Source organism: Delphinus delphis, chromosome 3 (assembly GCF_949987515.2).
Source record: "Delphinus delphis chromosome 3, mDelDel1.2, whole genome shotgun sequence".
Classification (NCBI taxonomy): Eukaryota; Metazoa; Chordata; class Mammalia; order Artiodactyla; family Delphinidae; genus Delphinus; species Delphinus delphis.
The window spans coordinates 143,061,282-143,080,449 of record NC_082685.1 but is presented as its reverse complement, the minus strand read 5'-3'; the positions used below and the strand labels follow the sequence as shown (position 1 = coordinate 143,080,449).

Below are 19,168 nucleotides of genomic sequence, written 5' to 3'. Positions count from 1 at the left end.
TGTTCAAATGAGTTGACCAGATTCCAGAAATCAGCACCGTCCTATCCTAGGTCCCCGCTAGCGAGATGGGATGAGGTCTTGGATATGGTGGGTGGGCAGCCCGAGGGCATCAGAAGCAAGGTGAGAGGAAAGGAAGCCCATAGCTTGTGGCTCCTTGTTAAAGCCTCTACTATTAACTGAAAGGGGGTAGATACCAGTGTTTGCAAACCTTTTTTTCTTTTTTTTTTTTTACCAGAACCCACAAATGTATTTTACACTGTGACCTGGCTACACACGGACATACACACACAGAGCTGAAAAAAGTTTCACAAAACAATACCTTTACCCCATGTATGCACTCTATTGTTTTCTATCCTCTTTCATTAATGGATAAAAATACTAGCCGTGACCCACTTAAGCACGTGTTAGACCCCACCCCCTCTTCCATTCCCTTCTCTGCATGGAGCTGTGCCAGCCTCCCGCCCCTCCTGCCCTGCTCTGATGACCTCCCAGCTCTGGAGATAAAGCTCCAGGTGATACCGGGTTGCTCCCCACAAGGTCTGTCTCTCCTTCTTCAAGATAGAAGGAACCTCACTATTTTGGATTAATTGGCGAGAAGAGCAATGAAAATTGGTGAGTCCGCATTGCAGAGCACTTTAAACAAGAGCAACTTTAGTGCTCGCCATTTGAACAGGAGCCTAATCTAAATGCTTTTTTAAAAAGTGTGTGGCCTCCTTCGGGCATAACAGCCGCAGTGGTGGTAAGAATGACTATTCAACAAACATTTACTGGGCGCCTTCCTGTGCAGACACTGTTTGGGGCAAGGAGGCTACATCAATGAATAAGACATATGGTTCTGCTCTCTTGGCACTAAAATTCTAGTAGAGGGAGTCATATAATAATCATAACTAACATTTATCAAGGACCTATTTTGTACAGATTCTTTACGTAAGTTTTCCCTACACTTGCAATGTGGGTATTATTATCTTCTTGTCTAGGTGAAATGGAGGCTCAGACAGGTCAAATAACACTTAGAGAGTAGCTTATTATTTATCTGATTAATTAATAATAATAACAGCTAACGTTTCTTGAATGCTTACTATGTGCCAAGCGCTATGCTAAGTGCTTTCTGTACAGAAGTCCCTTTAATGTCATGAAAACCCTGTGAGAGAGCTTTCCTTATTCCCATTCTACAGATGAGGAAACGGAGGCTTACAGAGGTCACGTGCTACCAGACCTAGAAGTGGAATCCAGGTATTCTAACTTCAGGGCCGGAACTCTTAATCACTGCACCACCATTTTTTAAGAAGAATGTGCTTCTATGGGGCTTCCCTGGTGGCACAGTGGTTGAGAATCTGCCTGCTAATTCAGGGCACACGGGTTCGAGCCCTGGTCTGGGAAGATCCCACATGCCGTGGAGCAACTAGGCCCGTGAGCCACAACTACTGAGCCTGCGCGTCTGGAGCCTGTGCTCCGCAACAAGAGAGGCCGCGATAGTGAGAGGTCCGCACACCGCGATGAAGAGTGGCCCTCGCTTGCCACAACTAGAGAAAGCCCTGACACAGAAACGAAGACCCAACACAGCCAAAAATAAATAAATAAATTAATTAATTAAAGAGCCAGATTTAAAAAAAAAAAGAAGAAGAAGAATGTGCTTCTAAAAATGCCTGAGGTTGGCCTCAAGTAGTTTGAAATATTGTCTCTTCGATGAAATTCTGAGGTTATAACCAGCGTATTCATTGTGATGCAAAATTATGATAGTTTTTTTTTAAGAATTCTTTCTTTTTTGTGTTTTTTTAAATTTATTTATTTAATTTATTTTATTTTTTGGGCGCTTTGGGTTTTTGTTGCTGCGCACGGGCTTTCTCTAGTTGCGGCGAGCAGGGGCTACTCTTCGTTGCAGTGCGCGGGCTTCTCATGGCGGTGGCTTCTCTTGTTGCAGAGCACGGGCTCTAGGCACATGGGCTTCAATAGTTGCAGCACACGGGCTCGGTAGTTGTGGCTCATGGGCTCTACAGCACAGGCTCAGTAGTTGTGGTGCACAGGCTTAGTTGCTCCACGGCATGTGGGATCTTCCTGGACCAGGGCTCAAACTCGTGTCCCCTGCATTGGTAGGCGGATTCTTAACCACTGCGCCACCAGGGAAGCCCCTTATGATACTGTTTCTAACCTAACTTTTAAAGATTTGCCTTCTGTTCCAGAACCCCTAGAATCATAGAACTTTTTTTTTCCAATCTAGTCTATAAAGAAGCCAGAGACAATATTTCGGTGAAAAAAACCTTCGCATAGTTTTAGACAGAGATTTAAAGTCATTTGTTTCACACTCGCTCCCTCCCCCTCACCGCCTTTCCTCAGAGATTTGTGGCTCTCCTGTTCACTGTCCATTGCTGAGGGTTCCAGTGTGCCCTTGCTCCAGAAATGGGCAGCTGCTTTAGGACACAAGAGCTCATTCTTCAGTCTGTAAATATGAAGTATATTGTATTTCTAGAGCTTAACTTTCTTATTTAAAAAAATCATTACCTTTTATTCAAATGAATACGGTACATACTAGAGCTCATCCTTGATTTCCTTGTAAGTTTGCCCATCTTGAAATTCTAGGAGGGTTGAGAACAGGCGGCTTTCATTAGATGAGTGTTTGAGAAGCCCATGGTGGAGAAGGAGTATATGTAAAATAAAATAACAACTGAGACAGAACAATATTCTTGAATCAGCTGTTGCCATCCCCCCTTTTCCGTCCTCTCTGGGCTGATCCAGTGGCCCTGGAAGAACAATGAAACACCACGAGGACTAGTAGAAAGACAATTCATAACAGACCGCTTCTTCTTTAGATTTCACATTTCAAACCAGAAATAGGAGTTATTGGGGGAATAGACTGAGACACATTAATGTATAAGACAGATTTTTAGCTGATGGGAGAATAAAATCCATGCAAATAATAGAGCCTTGGGAACTTGACATTACTGATGTTACCCTTTCATACTTGACTGAATACATATTTCATTTATCTGAGAAGTCATACCAATATTATACCAGAAGAAATCTAATTTACAATAGACTTAGAGAGTTCTATACACATATTTAGGAAACACTCCCTCCCCACCCCACCCAACAACGTGAACTTGGTGCACATCTGTTGTGCTGAACTGATTGCCTAAATAATCAGGTAAATGCATATTGACCCATTTGTATCAAGAAACTCTCTTCTCTTCCTTTCCTCTCTCTTCAGAGTGACTGCTGCCTAAAATACCCACGTATTTTGAAGAAAGGTCTAAATCTTTTACATTGTAGAAAATGTCTTGTTCAATCTTTCTTAGATGCCATACTCATTGGTAAACCTTTAATAGGTTTTCAGGAATGAATGATGGATTAGTTTCTTGATGACCAGTTATTGACAGGTTGATATTTAGAAAAGAAAGTAAGGCCCATGTGCCCACAGTCAGCAAATATCCATGACCCTCCACCCTCCATTAGAACATGCTCTGGGCTGTTTTTCTAGGAATAGAGAGGAATTTGAACTGATTGATCAGCTCTCTGGCTAGTCCTTCCAGTGACCAGTGTTACTTCCCCTCAGGGTGGGGAAGGTCAGAGTTTTTCCACAGTTACCTCCCTTTGTCAAATTTTCTTCCAGTCAGGTGGCTTATTTCAATATTGAACTCAAAAGCAAGAAAGTTAGCATGGATAACAAGCAAGTGAAATGTGGGTGACTCCTAGCTTGTCCATCAGAATTGAGGTATAGTGGAAAGGGTACTCCCTTGAGATTGTGGGTACGAATCCTACAACTGCTGTTTACTAGCTGTGCAACACTGGGCAAGTTACTTAACATCTCTGGCCTCGTCTCTTTACCTTTCAAATGGTGTCAACAATATCTACAACATACAGTTATCATGAAATTAGATGAATATGTGCCATTGATCAGAGGGCGAATTTGGTGAGTTAGTGAACCAGCACAAAAGTTAACTGAATATTTACAAAACATATAAACTTACAAACATGTCATTGTAATTGGAAGAACTCTCACAGAATTTGTAGCAATAGACAATACAGTATTTCTCTGAGTTTCAAGAGGATCTCAATTCTGATGACAGATTGTTTTCATAATAAAGATGTCAGGATGTCTTGAATGGAGCTGGTTTAGCTAAGCCCAGATCAAATGAAGCAAAAGGGACCAGTTAAGATCATTATCTTTACTACTTGCTCTGGAATGTGTTTCTCAAATACGTATTTAGATGAACACATAGTTGTCATAACATACTCCCGCAAGTACCTACATACCCAAGGGACCTCTTTCCCCCTCACCACAGTGCCCTTTTCTTATATATATATATATATTTTTTTTTTTTTTTTTTTTTTTTTTTTTCTTTCGGTACACGGGCCTCTCACTGTTGCGGCCTCTCCCGTTGCGGAGCACAGCCTCCAGACTCACAGGCTCAGCGGCCATGGCTCACGGGCCCAGCCGTTCCGCGGCATGTGGGATCTTCCCAGACCGGGGCACAAACCCGTGTCCCCTGCATCGGCAGGCGGACTCTCAACCACTGCGCCACCAGGGAAGCCCCTCTTCCATGTATTTTAAAGTGACAAGGCTCAATGCAAACTTTTCCCTTCTCAAACATTTAGGGCACTTCCTACCAGAGTTCCCTTTTCTACAAAGTGATTTAGTACTTTACCCTTGTGCCCAGACGCGTGTCATCTCTAGCGTAGAGCTTTGTCTGGAATTTCAGGAGGCGGGAGAAAGAAGATGGTCACAGAGTCTGGGTAAGAGACAGGAAGAAAGACAGCTTGCTTATGTGGAGTTTCGCCTTCCAGAGCTCTTCCTCCATTTTCTTGACTCCACCAGCATCAAGGCTATTCTCTTTCAGGCCCGGTGTTGTGACAGATTGTCCACATCCATCCTGCTGTTGCCCTGATGACAGTGTGTGGCTTTGCTTCTAGTGGTCCCTTTAGTTTTACAAGCCTGCCTCAGAGAAAAGGGGAGTGGTTAGAATTGGAAGGAGGAGAGGGGATGCTGGGGTACCCTGAGCAGAAGTGGGCAGGCAGCCCCGCTGTGGGACACCAGACCCCTTTTAGGGGAAGGACCTACGTGGAAAATCGGTTAATGAAGATACTCCCACGCATTCCCTCTTCCGCTGAAACGATCGGAGCTGCTGCTTTATCCTCTTTCAGAGGAACAAGGTCAATATGCAGAGGTTGGTGAGGCCTCTCATTTGACTGTTGATTCTCCTGGGCTCATTGCTAAAAAATGCCTCAATGTTTGTCTTCATCTATTTCAGAATTAGAGCATATGGAGAAAATACTTTCTTAGCGGTTTTCATTTTTTTTAAACTTTATTTCTTTTAAAAAAAATACCTATAAACTTTGTTTCCTGGAGCCGATGGCCCTGTAGCTGTGGATTCTGGTATAATTTTCCCCATCCCTCACCCATGGTGGGAGGGAGGGAGATTTAAGCCTCCTCCTTTGTCTGCCACGTTGGTTTCCAGTGCTCTGCCTTGACCACTTAGCGCTCTCTCTGAATAGCTATAGGTCGGGAATAGTGGGCAGGAGCAGCAGAGAAGAGTTGGCGAGAGAACGGAACAGCACCACAGAATAGAAGGCGAGAGGGAAAGAAAGCATCTCGGAGGAAGAAAATACTGCCGCCTGGTACCCCTAGCAGAGATATCCGGCCTTTTGTGCCCACACCACTCGCCCACCGAAGAATTGCAGGCTTCAGTGGTGACAAGCTCAGGCAATGGTGGGAAAGAGAGTGGGCCCCTTCTGGGAGAAATGATTTCAAGCACAGGAAAGCCAAGATGTTTTGAGATATGATGGAGACCTGAGAATGAACCTGGGGGGATGGGACCACTTGGACTGAGAACAGATTAGCCCATTTTTAATGATGGTGAAGTGTTGGAGTGGAGCCTCCCCCATAAGTGGGTATTAATCCTGGGTTTCAAGAAACCCAGGGCAAGGATAAAAGAAGCTAAGTTCATGCGTTAAAGTCAAAATTGGCCTCCTTGTTTGTGGGACTGTAGTTGGTTTTCTCAGGGGGAGAAAGCACGTTAAATTCAGTTACACAAGATCTGGGTTCAAGTTCCCCCTTCACTTTACTTGGTGTTAACTAAGACCTTAGAAAGTTACTTATTTGTTTTTTAATCTGCCTTATAAATTGTTACAAATAAGAACGTAGCAGGTACTAAGTGCTTATTATGAAAATTATGAATGATATGATTCAAATACACATGAAATTATAAGTTGAAGGTCATGGCTTCAGTTCCCATAGAGCTCATTACCATTGTATCAAGATTTGGGGGCAAACCCAGCGAGGTATCTGGCAATCATGGACACTATTTTTTTCAATACTTTACCTTACTCTAAATATCAATACATTGGTATGAACAGGGTCACTACCTACATGTTGAACCACTACTAGAATCTGATACTGATCATTGAAATACAATATAAACTTTTAATACGTTTAGAGAATCATGATTTTAAATAGTAAGGAAAATAGTTTGATTAACTATAATTGGATGATGCTATAATTGGATTTTAGTGTTTTAGCGGATTTGGGGAGGAGGAAGAAGGAAGAGAAGTGAGGAAATGGTTAATGAAACAGAAGAGCCCATATTATTATTAAGATGACTTAATCTCTTGAGAGTTTTGGGTCATTTCCAATTTTTTTCCATCCCAAGAGGTATGGAGATGTGTTCCATTGGCTAGAGCAGTTAGGGAAATCTTCAAAGTCATACCTCCTCTCTCACAGGGGATAACGCCTTGCCTGAGGTAGATTTTGAAGATGTCCTAAAAATGAGGGAAAGAATGTTTCACATGAGATAAGATACTCCAGGCCTATGGGACAAGGTGGAGGAAGACAGAGTGCAAAAATGAGAAGAACCCCACCAACATGATTCTTTTTAAAAAATTGTGATGAGATGAGATAAAATGAAACAACAGAGAAGCTATTCGAGAACTTTGGCCTACTTTAAATGTAAATTGAAGATAAATCAGTAGGTGATTAGAATAGCTGAAATTTTACGTAAATATATCCCAAAAGAAAGACTCCCAAGTACATACATAAAATAATAATTCTTATAAAAGAACTTAATGACAGTTAATCTGTGTGAGTCTGCACAGTGCTCAGAACTTGAGATATGCTTAGATTATTCTGCCAGAAATCTTTTAAGGTATCTCTTCACACACACACACACACACACACACACACACACACACACACACACACACACACACACACACACACACACACCCCTCACTAATTAACACTCACATCTTCCCCAATTAGTAGCAACCTAGGAAAGAATTTGATTGCCCCTTCAAACCAACAGAGAGCCACATGATATCAATTCTTGGGGCAGAAAATAGGTGATCACGTGTTTGCTGACACAGCTGATGCCTAGCCATTCCATGGCTTTTTCCCTTCACCTTTCGTTGACGGCCTGATTAAATTTGGTGCCAAGTTCTCATAACATGTATAAAATCCCATTGCTGGGTGGGAGAGGGTAGGGGAGTGGTGAAGGAAATGCTCTTCCCGTGACCTTCCACTGGAAAATTCCCTGAACTGATTTGCTGAAAATCTCCTTCTGTTTGCCTTCCCCAGGAATGGCGGCCCTAGATAGTAAGGCGTCAGGGAAGATGGGGATGCGAGCTGTAGTCTATTACATGACTACGACCATCATTGCCGTGGTGATTGGCATAATCATTGTCATCATCATCCATCCTGGGAAGGGCACAAAGGAAAACATGCACAGAGAAGGCAAAATTGTACAAGTGACAGCTGCAGACGCCTTCCTGGACTTGATCAGGTACGTCCTTGCAAGCCCATCTTTTTGGGTATATTTTGACCACCCAACCCCTCTTACTGGGGGAGCTGATCAAACCCTAGAAGAGGTATCTGACTGAACCAGTCCCGCTGGGCTTGAAATGAAGGTCACATCTTTACCTCTTTCTAACAGAAATTGAAGTAAGTGTCCGTTTTCTGATCTCATGTGAAAGAGGTGAGAAGAGCAAGGAGAAGATAAGGATTTAAGAGCCCTGCTTTTAGGATTCGGAATCTGAGCACTCAGTCATCCTCTCAACTGTGCAGCTCACCTTGCAACATTACTAGTTCTTTTGTGTGTGTGACTTTTTTACTGAAGTATATTGCTGTACAATTACATATGTTACGGGTGTACAATATAGTGATTCACAGCTTTTACAGGTTATCTTCCATTTATAGTTATTATAAAATATTGGCTTTCTTCCCTGCATTGTACAATATATCCTTGTGGCTTATTTTATACCTAATAGTTTGTACGTCTTACTCCCCTACCCCTATATGGGCCCCTCCTTCCCTCTCCCCACTGGTAACCACTAGTTTGTTCTCTATATCTGTGAGTCTGCTTCTTTTTTTGTTATAATCACTAATTGGTTGTATTTTTTAGATTCCACATATAAGTGATAATCATATAGTATTTGTCTCTCTCTGTGTGATTTATCTCACTTAACATAATGCCTTTCAATAATTCTTGACCTACTTTTCTCAAGTCTTCCTCTCTAAGGCTACTTTTTTTTCAAGTATAGCCTGTTCATTGGACTCTTCTCATTTGGAACTTGTGATCTGTATCATCATCCATTGTACACAACAATTTATTTCCAGAAGGGACTTTAGAGATCATCTGATCATACCTGTCCCAAGGTTTTCCTTTTGTACTATTTGTGAAGAAAGGATTTGGCAGATCAATAATAAAAGACTAAAGGATGGCTTCTTTAGCATTGTTTTATACACAAACAGTACACTGATTACGAATTAGCTTATCTAATACTTGAAACAGACTTGAGGATAGAATATGTTGGACACAGAACTGAGAAGTAAGCCCAAGTTTGAGCCTGGCACCTCCCTGCCTGCTCTCTCTCCACGCTTGCCTTTGCATCGGTCAGTTGCTCGTAGGAAGCATATTGCAAGCCCAGAAGGATCACTGAACAGGGTTTGCAAAGGTGTGGGCAGGGTAAAGGGAACCTACAAGTGATGGTGAGACACTAGAGGACTAACAGCAATAAGAAGCTGTTTTGTTACCACCTGTGGCTCTGAGGAAAGGAAGGGAGCCATTACTGGAAGTCAGGACGGCCTGTGTCCTGAGGGAAAGGGCCCTCAGGATAGGGGCTACAGCTCTAATTTGGAGGGAGGAAGCTGTTGCCCAACCTGCCAGAGAGAGAGCCAGAAGAATATATACATCCACTTCTCTCCTCCCACTGCCCTGTGATCTGTCAGCGCCTCACACTGGACAAACCCAACAGGAAGCCAGAAGGTGAGGGGTCAGCCTCCCAGACACAGAGCAGGATGGAGAGTGGATGAAGAAAGGCAAATGGAAGATATCCCAGCATGGACCTCTCAGTGCCCCACCTGCTTAGCATTCCTCCAGCAAGTAGCCCACCCAGGCTGTCCTCCCCAAACCTAGCCCTTTCCTCCCTTCTCTACAACGTACTTGCAGACTGGCTTACCAATCCTAGATACCTACTCTAAAGGATTCCCCACCGACTATCTGAGAGAACCTCCTCCTAGGGACTTGAGTTCACGTGCCATCTCAAGGAATGGGTCTGTGGCTGGTAGATTCAAGAGTGATTTGGGCAACAAAGGGTCTCTTCAGCAGCACCTATCAATTCTGACCATGAGTGACTTTGTATCATCTGTATGTAAGCACAAGGCAGCCCCACGGTACCTCCCTGAAAGCCCTTTTCAGGGAGTTAATCACAATTATCCGAAGGTAACAAGTCAGTCTGTATTATTTCATACCAAGCTGGCACCCAATGATAATGACTTTATTTAATTTGTACAATTAATTAAGGCTTTTCACCATTTTTTTTCAGGAACTTTACCCTCAGGGAGTTTGGATTAGGGGTATTTTATTATATTTTCTTTCTGTATAATTTCTACTCCTTATTTAAAGAATTGGGATCTTGTCATTCTCTGTCTGGCATGTTTGTGCCCCTCCTTGCCCCAGTGACAAGTGTAAGACTAACCGGTCCCCACCCAGACACCTGGTTCGAGCATTTATCTTGGAATCTCCTAAACTCACTTTTCTCTCAGGGTTTGTAGAAACAGACCCATAGAGCATAGATGGGAAGGACAAAGAAACAGGATGGTCTAGGCCAGAGATCCCCAACTTTTTGGCACCGGGGACCAGTTTCGTGGAAGACAATTTTTCCATGGACGGGGGCTGGGGAGTGGGGATGGTCAGGCGGTAATGCGAGCGATGCCGAGCGGCAGGTGAAGCTTTGCTGGCTGGCCCACTGCTCACCACCTGCTCCACAGCCCAGCGGCTGGGGACCCCTGGTCTAGGCAGTAGGAAGAAACCAGAGTTTATAACCCTAAAATCTGATTGATGACACACACCTGCTGGAATCTCAGACTCTCCAGCTGCCTGGGTCATGTCTCCTTCTCCCGCAGTCTTTAGTCTTGGAGCCCTAGTGATAGTTTAATCCAATCTCCTCTTTAACAGATGAGTCAGCTGAGACCTACATGGGTGCCATGACTTAGCCAAGGTCATACAGCTGGCTAGAGATTCCCCAGCGAGAGTGTTGCCCCTTACTTCTTCCCCACCATGAACACAAACACTGCACTGAGGCAGTAACAAACCCTGCCACATGGGCCTCAAGTTCAAATTTTGTGGGCCCTCTCCCTGTTGGTCACCAAAGAGCCTCAGAAGCTCTAGCAATTCAGAGTCAATATCTCATCCCCCAGAGGGCCTTTGGGAGGACTCTGTGGAGAACAGTCTAACCGTGACGTTTGATTCGGAGCACTTGGTCCTTAAACACATGGCGTGATACCAAAATGGCCATTATTGAATAATACCTCAGTTAACCAGAATGCTTATGATAAAGGCATTTCCATTCTCGCTTGGATTTTTCCTAGGAGCAGGGTTTGATGTTGGAATGAAAAATCCCATTGTCTGACAAGAGGACAGATGAGTTGAATTCGGGACTTCCTTGAACTACATGGGCCACACTGAGGGATGACCTATGTCCCATTGCATAAGATCCACCAAAATCTTTCTCTTTTTCCATTTGCTGCTTATTTCAGTGCCATCTTTACCTTAGACACAATGAAAAAGTATTTAAGGAACTAATTTATTATTTGGGAATTTTTCAAGTGACCATTATTTTCTTTGCAGGAATATGTTCCCTCCAAATCTGGTGGAAGCTTGCTTTAAACAGGTAAACACAGCTACTAATTCACCTTTAAAATTCCTCTTTGGTGTACCAAACAGAGTAGGGTTCTCTTTTTAATTTAATTTAATTTTTTCCCATTTCTCTGTAGTAAGAAACACTTCTCTTGCCAAGCGGATGGAAAGCACTAGAGTTTTCTGGGGAATTGGGAGAGGAGGGGGGTGGTCTTCCCTGTACTGAAGGCTTAATTAGTTGCCAGACACTGTATGTCTTGCATACAAATGACTCATTAAGTCTCTGTTAATTATTAAGAAGGCTAATCAGGAGACTCTCTCTCCTCTCCCCCATAGCCCATAAACAAAAGCTCACCAAGCAAGCAAACTCCAGTATAAGATATATTTACAGCTTGCTTTAAAGATTAGGGAGATTATTCAAGTTTCTGGGTTTGATTTTAAAAATCAATGGGTTGTTTTTTTAAAAGTCTACTAAGGGCCTTAGAGATTCTAAAGGAGGAACCACATCAGAAAGCACTGCCACCATCATGTATTGAATGTCCCCTCTTTTCCAAGCACTAATGTTATATTTACTCTTCACATAAATATGACGGGTATCATTGTCTTCATTTCGTTGATGAGACAACTTATCTATGATAATTCAGAGAGGTTATGTAGTAGGTGTGAGATTTCACAGGTAGTTAATGGCAGACCTGAATTCAAATTCATTGTGTTGATTTCAAATTCCATCCTCTTTCTGCTTCTGCATTCTGTTCTGCTTCCTGGGAAGGGGTATCCAGGCTGATGAGACACCTAGCAGGAGGCCATAGTGAAATCCAGTTCCCTTTAGCCCCAAATCCAAGCAACTCTTGGCTGTCTGTGTTGAAGACACAAATACATTTTACTATTAGGGGATAAAATTAGTAAAGTTCATTCTAACGTCACCTGAACAAAAAAGCTTTGTTGCCCAAGATATTGAAAGGGAAACAACTAGACATTCTAGTTGTTAAATAATAGTTCCCGAACATTTCTCCAGATGGTGTCACTTCACCCTTGTTGTAATTCCCTAACCCTTGTGCTTGGGATCTGTAAAACAAACAAAATCAAACTCCGAACTCATGGAGGACCAGGTTTTGGTTTTTTCCCTTTGCTTTTTTCCCTTTTTAAAATTTGTATTGACCATTTTTAATAGGTAATGCATATGCGCACTGCAAAATTCAAACAGAATTCCTTCTTTATTTAAAAAAAAACAAAAAAAGCCTGCGAGGGCAAAATCTAACTCTCTTTATTCAAAACAACTCTAATCATAAATAATAAACCCCTTTCAACCCAGCCAGCCAACCCCAGCACCACGGAGCTGACTATTCCAGTTAGTCAGCTGGCACTAGGTGACATCAAAAATGCTGATTTCTAGCAACGCTGGGAAAAGTGCTGACTCAGGAAGATTTATTGTATTTGGTTTGGGATTGCATTTACAGGATTTTGAAAGGGAAGCAAATGTATCATCCCAGATCTATTTGTCTTAGATCAGAATGCAAATGAGGTTGCAATTTCTGTGTAGGCTGCAAACTGTGTCTAAGGGGAAAGAGTTGGAGGTGTAGGAAAGGCTAATTGGGATTGAAAATTCACCTTAGACAATCCATAAAATGCATACGCACCCCAGCAGAATAGAGATTTGAGAGCTGACTGACAAAAAGGTGTCAGTTTCTTTGTTAAAATTACGGGCAGTGCCACTGATTGTTTAGGGAATATGTCTACAGTATTGACAGCTGGCCATGTCCTTGTTTGGGAATAGTGCTTTCCCACTGGACAAAAAAGTCTCCCATTTACTCTTTGTAGAGAAATGGCCCAGCCCTTCGTGTACAGCTGTGCTTTCTTCACCTAGACTGTAGATCCAGTCAACATCCGTAGATTATTACTCTCTCTGGTGCTTTATCTCCATCAATGTGAAGGCCAGAAATTCTGCTCTCGTTAAAAATCATAGAGAGATGGGCTTAATTGTTTCAAATAGCCACAGTAATACACTCAGCCCTTTCTGTCTGGGGCCTCTATGCAGAAGCTATAGGGAAAAGACCATCTCTTGAATAAGAGGAGACTCTTCTATAGACTTGAGAACGGGGTTGTCATCCTCAACTATTATTCACGCAACTATTCTTAAGAACTAATACTATCAGGAATACTTTGAAGAATGTTGTTTTGGGGATGTTAAATTGTTTAATATTCACCGAAGTCTCCAACTAAGTCTAGTCCCTGAAGGGCTTTGTTATTGAGCGCCACTAGCCAACATTAGCATAGTGCTTTAAAGTTTACCAGATGTTCTCATATATTCTGTTTAATTTGATCATTACAACAACACTGTGAGGTAGAACCAGCACAGTTATCCCTGTTTCGCAGCTGTGGAATACGAGCAAGGGGATGTTAGGTGATTTGTCCATGATCCCCTAACATGAACCCATAGAGGGTAAAGGGATTATTGTGAATATTTGAATATACAGTCATTTTATTAGGGTTTCAGAAAAAAGCAGAAGCACTTGTATCTGTTTACTCCATCTTCAACCTCTTTCCTATTATGGTTTGTTGTGTATTTGAGTGTGTGTGTGTGTGTTTTTCTGTGCTGAGGAAGTATTAGAGGTTTGTCACAGATTAGATAGATGATAAGTAAATAGATAGAAGATAAATAGATAGATAGATAGATAGACAGACAGACAGGGTAGATAGATACTTTGTGTAACACTTTTCTCTGAATTTGGGGTAATGTATATCATTATAGAAAATCCGAGCAAAAAGTACAAAAGAAGAAAGCAAAAATTACCTTTAATCCCTGTTGTGCCTTTTCTTTTTAAGTTTAAAACCAACTATGAGAAGAGAAGCTTTAAAGTGCCCATCCAGTCCAATGAAACACTTGTGGGTGCCGTGATAAATAATGTGTCAGAGGCCATGGAGACTCTGACGAGGATCACAGAGGAGTTAGTCCCAGTGCCAGGGTCTGTGAATGGGGTCAATGCCCTGGGACTAGTTGTCTTCTCCATGTGCTTCGGATTTGTGATTGGAAACATGAAGGAGCAGGGCCAGGCCCTGAGAGAGTTCTTTGATTCTCTTAACGAAGCCATCATGAGATTGGTAGCGGTGATAATGTGGTATGTATTTCCATTTGCTATGTATGCTATCTAGAAGATGCTTATTGCCATCAACTTGTGTTCTGTACTGAGGAAGATGCCACCAGGCAGGATGGCCAATTGCAATGATCTCATTCGGGCAAGCACAAGAAAATCAGTAACTTTCTGGGCTGGTAGTGGCCTTGAACATATCTGCAAGCCTGTCTGCATAAGTTTGCTTCCTTGTTTTTGAAAGGTGTCAACTCCCTTACTCCAGCACTGATGGGATACCATTCCTCATCCCTCCATTTGATAACTAATTAGTTATTCATTCTCCTATTGATTGTCTCCTACTTATTGATTGTCTCCTGTATACCAAGCATTTAATGCCAGGTACCATGGATATAGCAATGAAGAAGACAGACAAGGATGTCCTGGATCTTACATTCTCTTTTTTAAAAATCTTTTCCACTACAGTTTATGACAAGATATCGAATATAGTTCCCTGTGCTATACAGTAGGACCTTGTGTGGATCTTACATTCTTAAACAAACAAACAAATCATCCATGTGCTTTAGTCACAAGTGCTATGGAAAAAAATAATAATAAAACATGAGGTTTTCTTTCACGTAATATGATGTGAGGTGATAAAAAGTGACTGGAGCAGAGGCTTAAAATTTGCCTTGGATGGGACAGAAAGGCCTCTGAGGAGGTGGGTGATCAGCTAGCCATACAAAGTACTGAGGGAAGAGCATTCCCAGGAGAGGGAAAAGCCCCTAGACCATCAGAAAAACCGAGCTCTGCTCTCCTCCATTTCAGTCCTAAGAAAGAAGTGTAAATGGCCACTCTGCGTCAAGCCTGAAGGACTCATGGGAAGTATTATGGAAGGCCAAGCCACAATTTATAACACAACTTCCTTCAAAGAAAGTTGAGAGCAGGAGACAAAGGAAAAGACTAAATCCACAGAGGAACATTGACCTTGGAAAGTAAACTCTCCCCAGCAGGGAGAGAACCCTGTGATAGGTTTAAGCCTCCTGTGAGGGTTGCTTTCCCTTTTTCCTTTGTTTTAAATCCAGACTCCCTCTTGGCACCTGAGGCAGGAAAACATCCATTTCTAAGAAAAGCCCTCACCATCATGATTAAAAATATCCTTTGTCTTTATTGCCCCCAAAGCCCAGAGAAATCCATTTTTCAGGAGTTTGTTCAAGAAGGATATGAACTTGGGGGCACAAAGATGATCAGAATGTCGTCTCCCCAGGAGTCCCCATTGAAATGCTGGGGGCCCTCCTTGGAAATCTTGGCAGAGCTGAAAGTGGACATTTATCTTCATATTATTAAAATGCCTCCACCTTTCACCTCTTTTATGAAAGAAGCCTATTCAAGGCTGCTGAATGAACCTCACATGTAGCTTTTCTAGCTGTACGTTTGCCTGCACACTCACCATTGTGTTATTACATTTCTGAAAACAGGTACTCTTATAATTTCCTGGCCTGTGTTTTTAAAGGACTTTTAAAAGAACCATTGTATTTTCCAATATGAAATAAGTCCTCCACAGTTCCCAGCAGACCCTTCTCCTGAAGGGTGATCAGCTTCTCTGTTTTGGGTAATGTGAGTTGGGTTGTAGTTTACAGCACACGTCGGACAAAGAGAGCGGGGCCTTGATTCAATGTGTACAAGACATTTCATGTCTCCGTTGTTCATTCTTTCGAGTCTACAGGCGAGAGATCACAAATGGCAGTAGCAGCCTGTGGGTAATAATTACTTAACTAGAACACCCATAACCTGATTGAGGTAGTACAAACATGCATGTTATTAACTTTGATAGCTCTGAATTTATTTTATGATTGCCTTCTACTTATGGCAAATGGTGCTAGTTTTTCATTTGCATTGTAACATACAATTTCCTCTTAGAGTACATTTATTTAAATAAAAAAAGATTGATACTAAGTAATACTGTACGTAGTGTGTAATATGGGAAAAACTAATAAACGTTGTCCTTGATTAAGAGAGCTGTCTGCAAATCTAAAACACTGAAATGCCATCGTGTGCATCTTGCTTTAGCTTGGGAGTCAGGCTCCGACGTGGGAAATGCTCCCAGAAGTCCGGATATTGGTTTGGTGGATTCTGACTGTTCAGAGTACTTAGCAGGGGAGCAGGAGACAGCAGGATGGGGGGATGGTGGCATCTGAGGACCCCCAAAGTGACCCAGGTGTGGTGAAATGACAGTTATTTAGGAAAAAAAAGAGGTGAGTAGCAAAACCTCTGAACCTGCCTTTTTTTTCTGGTTTAGGAGAAAAAAAGAATTGTGACCTAGAGAAATTCTGAGTGAGAGGGAAGCCTAATTATGCACTAGTTATATTTAAATTTATATTTTAAAAAAGAAAAGAAAGAAGTTCACAGTTTCTGCAAGTCCTCATAGTATTCTGCGCAGAGAAGTTTGGAAGTCAACCCTCTGACTTTTTCTTATCACTTGGTAATTTCTGTGGAATAGCTTGTTGGAAATCAGACTTCCAACTGTGCGTGTGTTGCTTCTGCATAGGTACGCCCCTCTGGGCATCCTCTTCCTGATTGCAGGGAAAATTGTTGAGATGGAAGACATGGGAGTCATTGGCGGGCAGCTTGCCATGTACACAGTGACAGTCATCGTGGGCTTACTCATCCATGCGGTCATTGTCCTGCCCCTCCTCTACTTCTTGGTAACACGGAAAAACCCCTGGGTTTTCATCGGCGGGTTGCTGCAAGCGCTCATCACGGCTCTGGGAACCTCCTCCAGGTACGCATACATCCGTGGCTTATTTCTATCAGAAAATGTATCTCAAACTTTACTTTGAACCAGAACCTTCAGACTGAGGGGCGGGGGTGTGTTTTTCCAGGTTTTAAATGTCCAGACATAGGAATTGGCTTTTTGACTCCAATGCTAGTCAGACCTAGTTGGGATTCAAAGACTAGCTGGCTATATACCCTTTCAGGGGACAAAATGGAAATCAGCTATCCTTTCCTGCCCGTTCTCATCTTCCTCGTCCAGTTGCCATTTGCCTAAGGGAGAGATGGCCGAGCGTTGGCACAGGCTCTTGTTGGGGGATGGGGAGTAATCACAAGTGATGCCTCACAGAGGACTCCAGAAGCAGGGGAGCTGCCAAATGACCCCGTGAGGGGACCCACTGTCCCTAGCCCTGTTCCCCTATTTATACTAGTGCTGACTTAGTTCCCTTTCACTTAGGATATGGGAAAGGAAGGAACTCTCTGTCCAAAATACCAAAACGGACAGGCACAGTCTGAACTGTCAGGATGGTCAGCTGACATGTCCTGTTTTACTGTGCTCAGCTCTGCCACCCTACCCATCACCTTCAAGTGCCTGGAAGAGAACAATGGCGTGGACAAACGTGTCACCAGATTCGTGCTCCCAGTAGGGGCCACCATTAACATGGATGGGACGGCCCTCTATGAGGCTTTGGCTGCCATTTTCATTGCGCAAGTTAACAACTTCGACCTGAACTTTGGACAGATTATTACAATCAGGTACAAGGAACATTCTATACGACCTTTTCTTAAGAACGACTTTAAATGATGAGCCAGTGATCAGGGCTTGAGTGAAGAAACTGGGAGAGGGGACTCTTCATAGGAACAGTGTTATTTTTGATATTTAGAGATTTTTACTTTTTTAAACTACAGATGTGCATATTTATTAATAATGAATTTCTAATAATACAGAAATGTATAAAGTAAAAAGTGAAACTTGTCTGCCACCATGACTCCTCATCTTTCTGTAGGTGGCCAGGGTTACTGTTTGGTGTACAAAGACCTTTTCCAATGCACAGACATACACACATTTTTTTTTTTTTTTTTAGTTAATGGAATCATACCGTACATACTGCTTGCCACTTGATTGATTTACTCATCCGTATACCATCTATAAACATATCCAGCTCTTCCTTTTTAAAATCTGTAGAATACATAGTATGGATATTTCTCTTTTTAAAAAATGTTAAACTTCAATAAAAGGCATTGAAATTTTAGCTTTTATTATTCATTAGCTTTTATTGAAAAAATTAGAAAATAAAAATACATTTCAAAAACTGGATTAACATTTTCTCTTGGGTTAACTTTTAGGCAGTATATATGACAGAGCACACTGACAAATAGGTTGAGAATTTTCCTTTTGTGGGCTATTTTTTTTTTTTTTTTTTTTTTTTTTTTTCGGTACGTGAGCCTCTCACTGTTGTGGCCTCTCCCGTTGCGGAGCACAGGCTCCGGACGCGCAGGCTCAGCGGCCATGGCTCACGGGCCCAGCCGCTCCGCGGCATGTGGGGTCTTTCCGGACCGGGGCACGAACCCGCGTCCCCTGCATCGGCAGGCGGACTCTCAACCACTGCGCCACCAGGGAAGCCCTATTTTTTAACTATTATTTGAGCTGTCTAGTGAAAGGTAATTTTCCTTCTCCTACCTTCCACTAATCTCTTAGTTTCCTTCTCCAGGGGCAACCACTGTTGCTTGCTGGTTTCTTTTGTATCCTTCTGGAGACAGTCCAGGCATATCCATGTGCGCATGTGAATATCGTCCCTTCGTTTTGCTTAATGAAAGTCATCGTGCACAACAGACCAATGAGTATAATGGAGACAAAATCTCACAATCCAGCTCAGACCCTGCTCTTTAGTGTGTGTGTGTGTGTGTGTGTGTGTGTGTGTGTTTTAATTATTATTAACAATTCAATTTGGAAATCAAAATAAATTAGTTTTTTCACAACAGTTTTATTATAAATTGTCTTATACATAGGAAAGTTTAAAGAATATTACAACACACATCTTCTACCTAGAACCAACAACTGTTAACGTTTTGCCATTTTTGCTTCTTTCATTGTACATAGTTCAGCATGCGTCACCTAAGAATAAAGATAGTTTCCTACATAACCACAATAGTAAGATTCTTAAAAACACTTCTGGAATATCCAGCCTATATTCAAATTTCCCC

The 19,168-nt window shown here is 42.3% G+C and overlaps 1 protein-coding gene across 1 annotated transcript in view; it reads left to right on the top strand.

The window, feature by feature from the left end:
- Positions 1-19,168, top strand: part of SLC1A3 (solute carrier family 1 member 3) — a 75,067-nt gene that overhangs the window by 49,959 nt on the left and 5,940 nt on the right. The window contains exons 4-8 of the mRNA XM_060009587.1: positions 7,568-7,772; positions 11,118-11,160; positions 13,950-14,242; positions 16,740-16,973; positions 17,525-17,719. Coding sequence (XP_059865570.1) covers positions 7,568-7,772; positions 11,118-11,160; positions 13,950-14,242; positions 16,740-16,973; positions 17,525-17,719 — 970 coding nt within the window. The remainder of the gene's footprint in view (positions 1-7,567; positions 7,773-11,117; positions 11,161-13,949; positions 14,243-16,739; positions 16,974-17,524; positions 17,720-19,168) is intronic.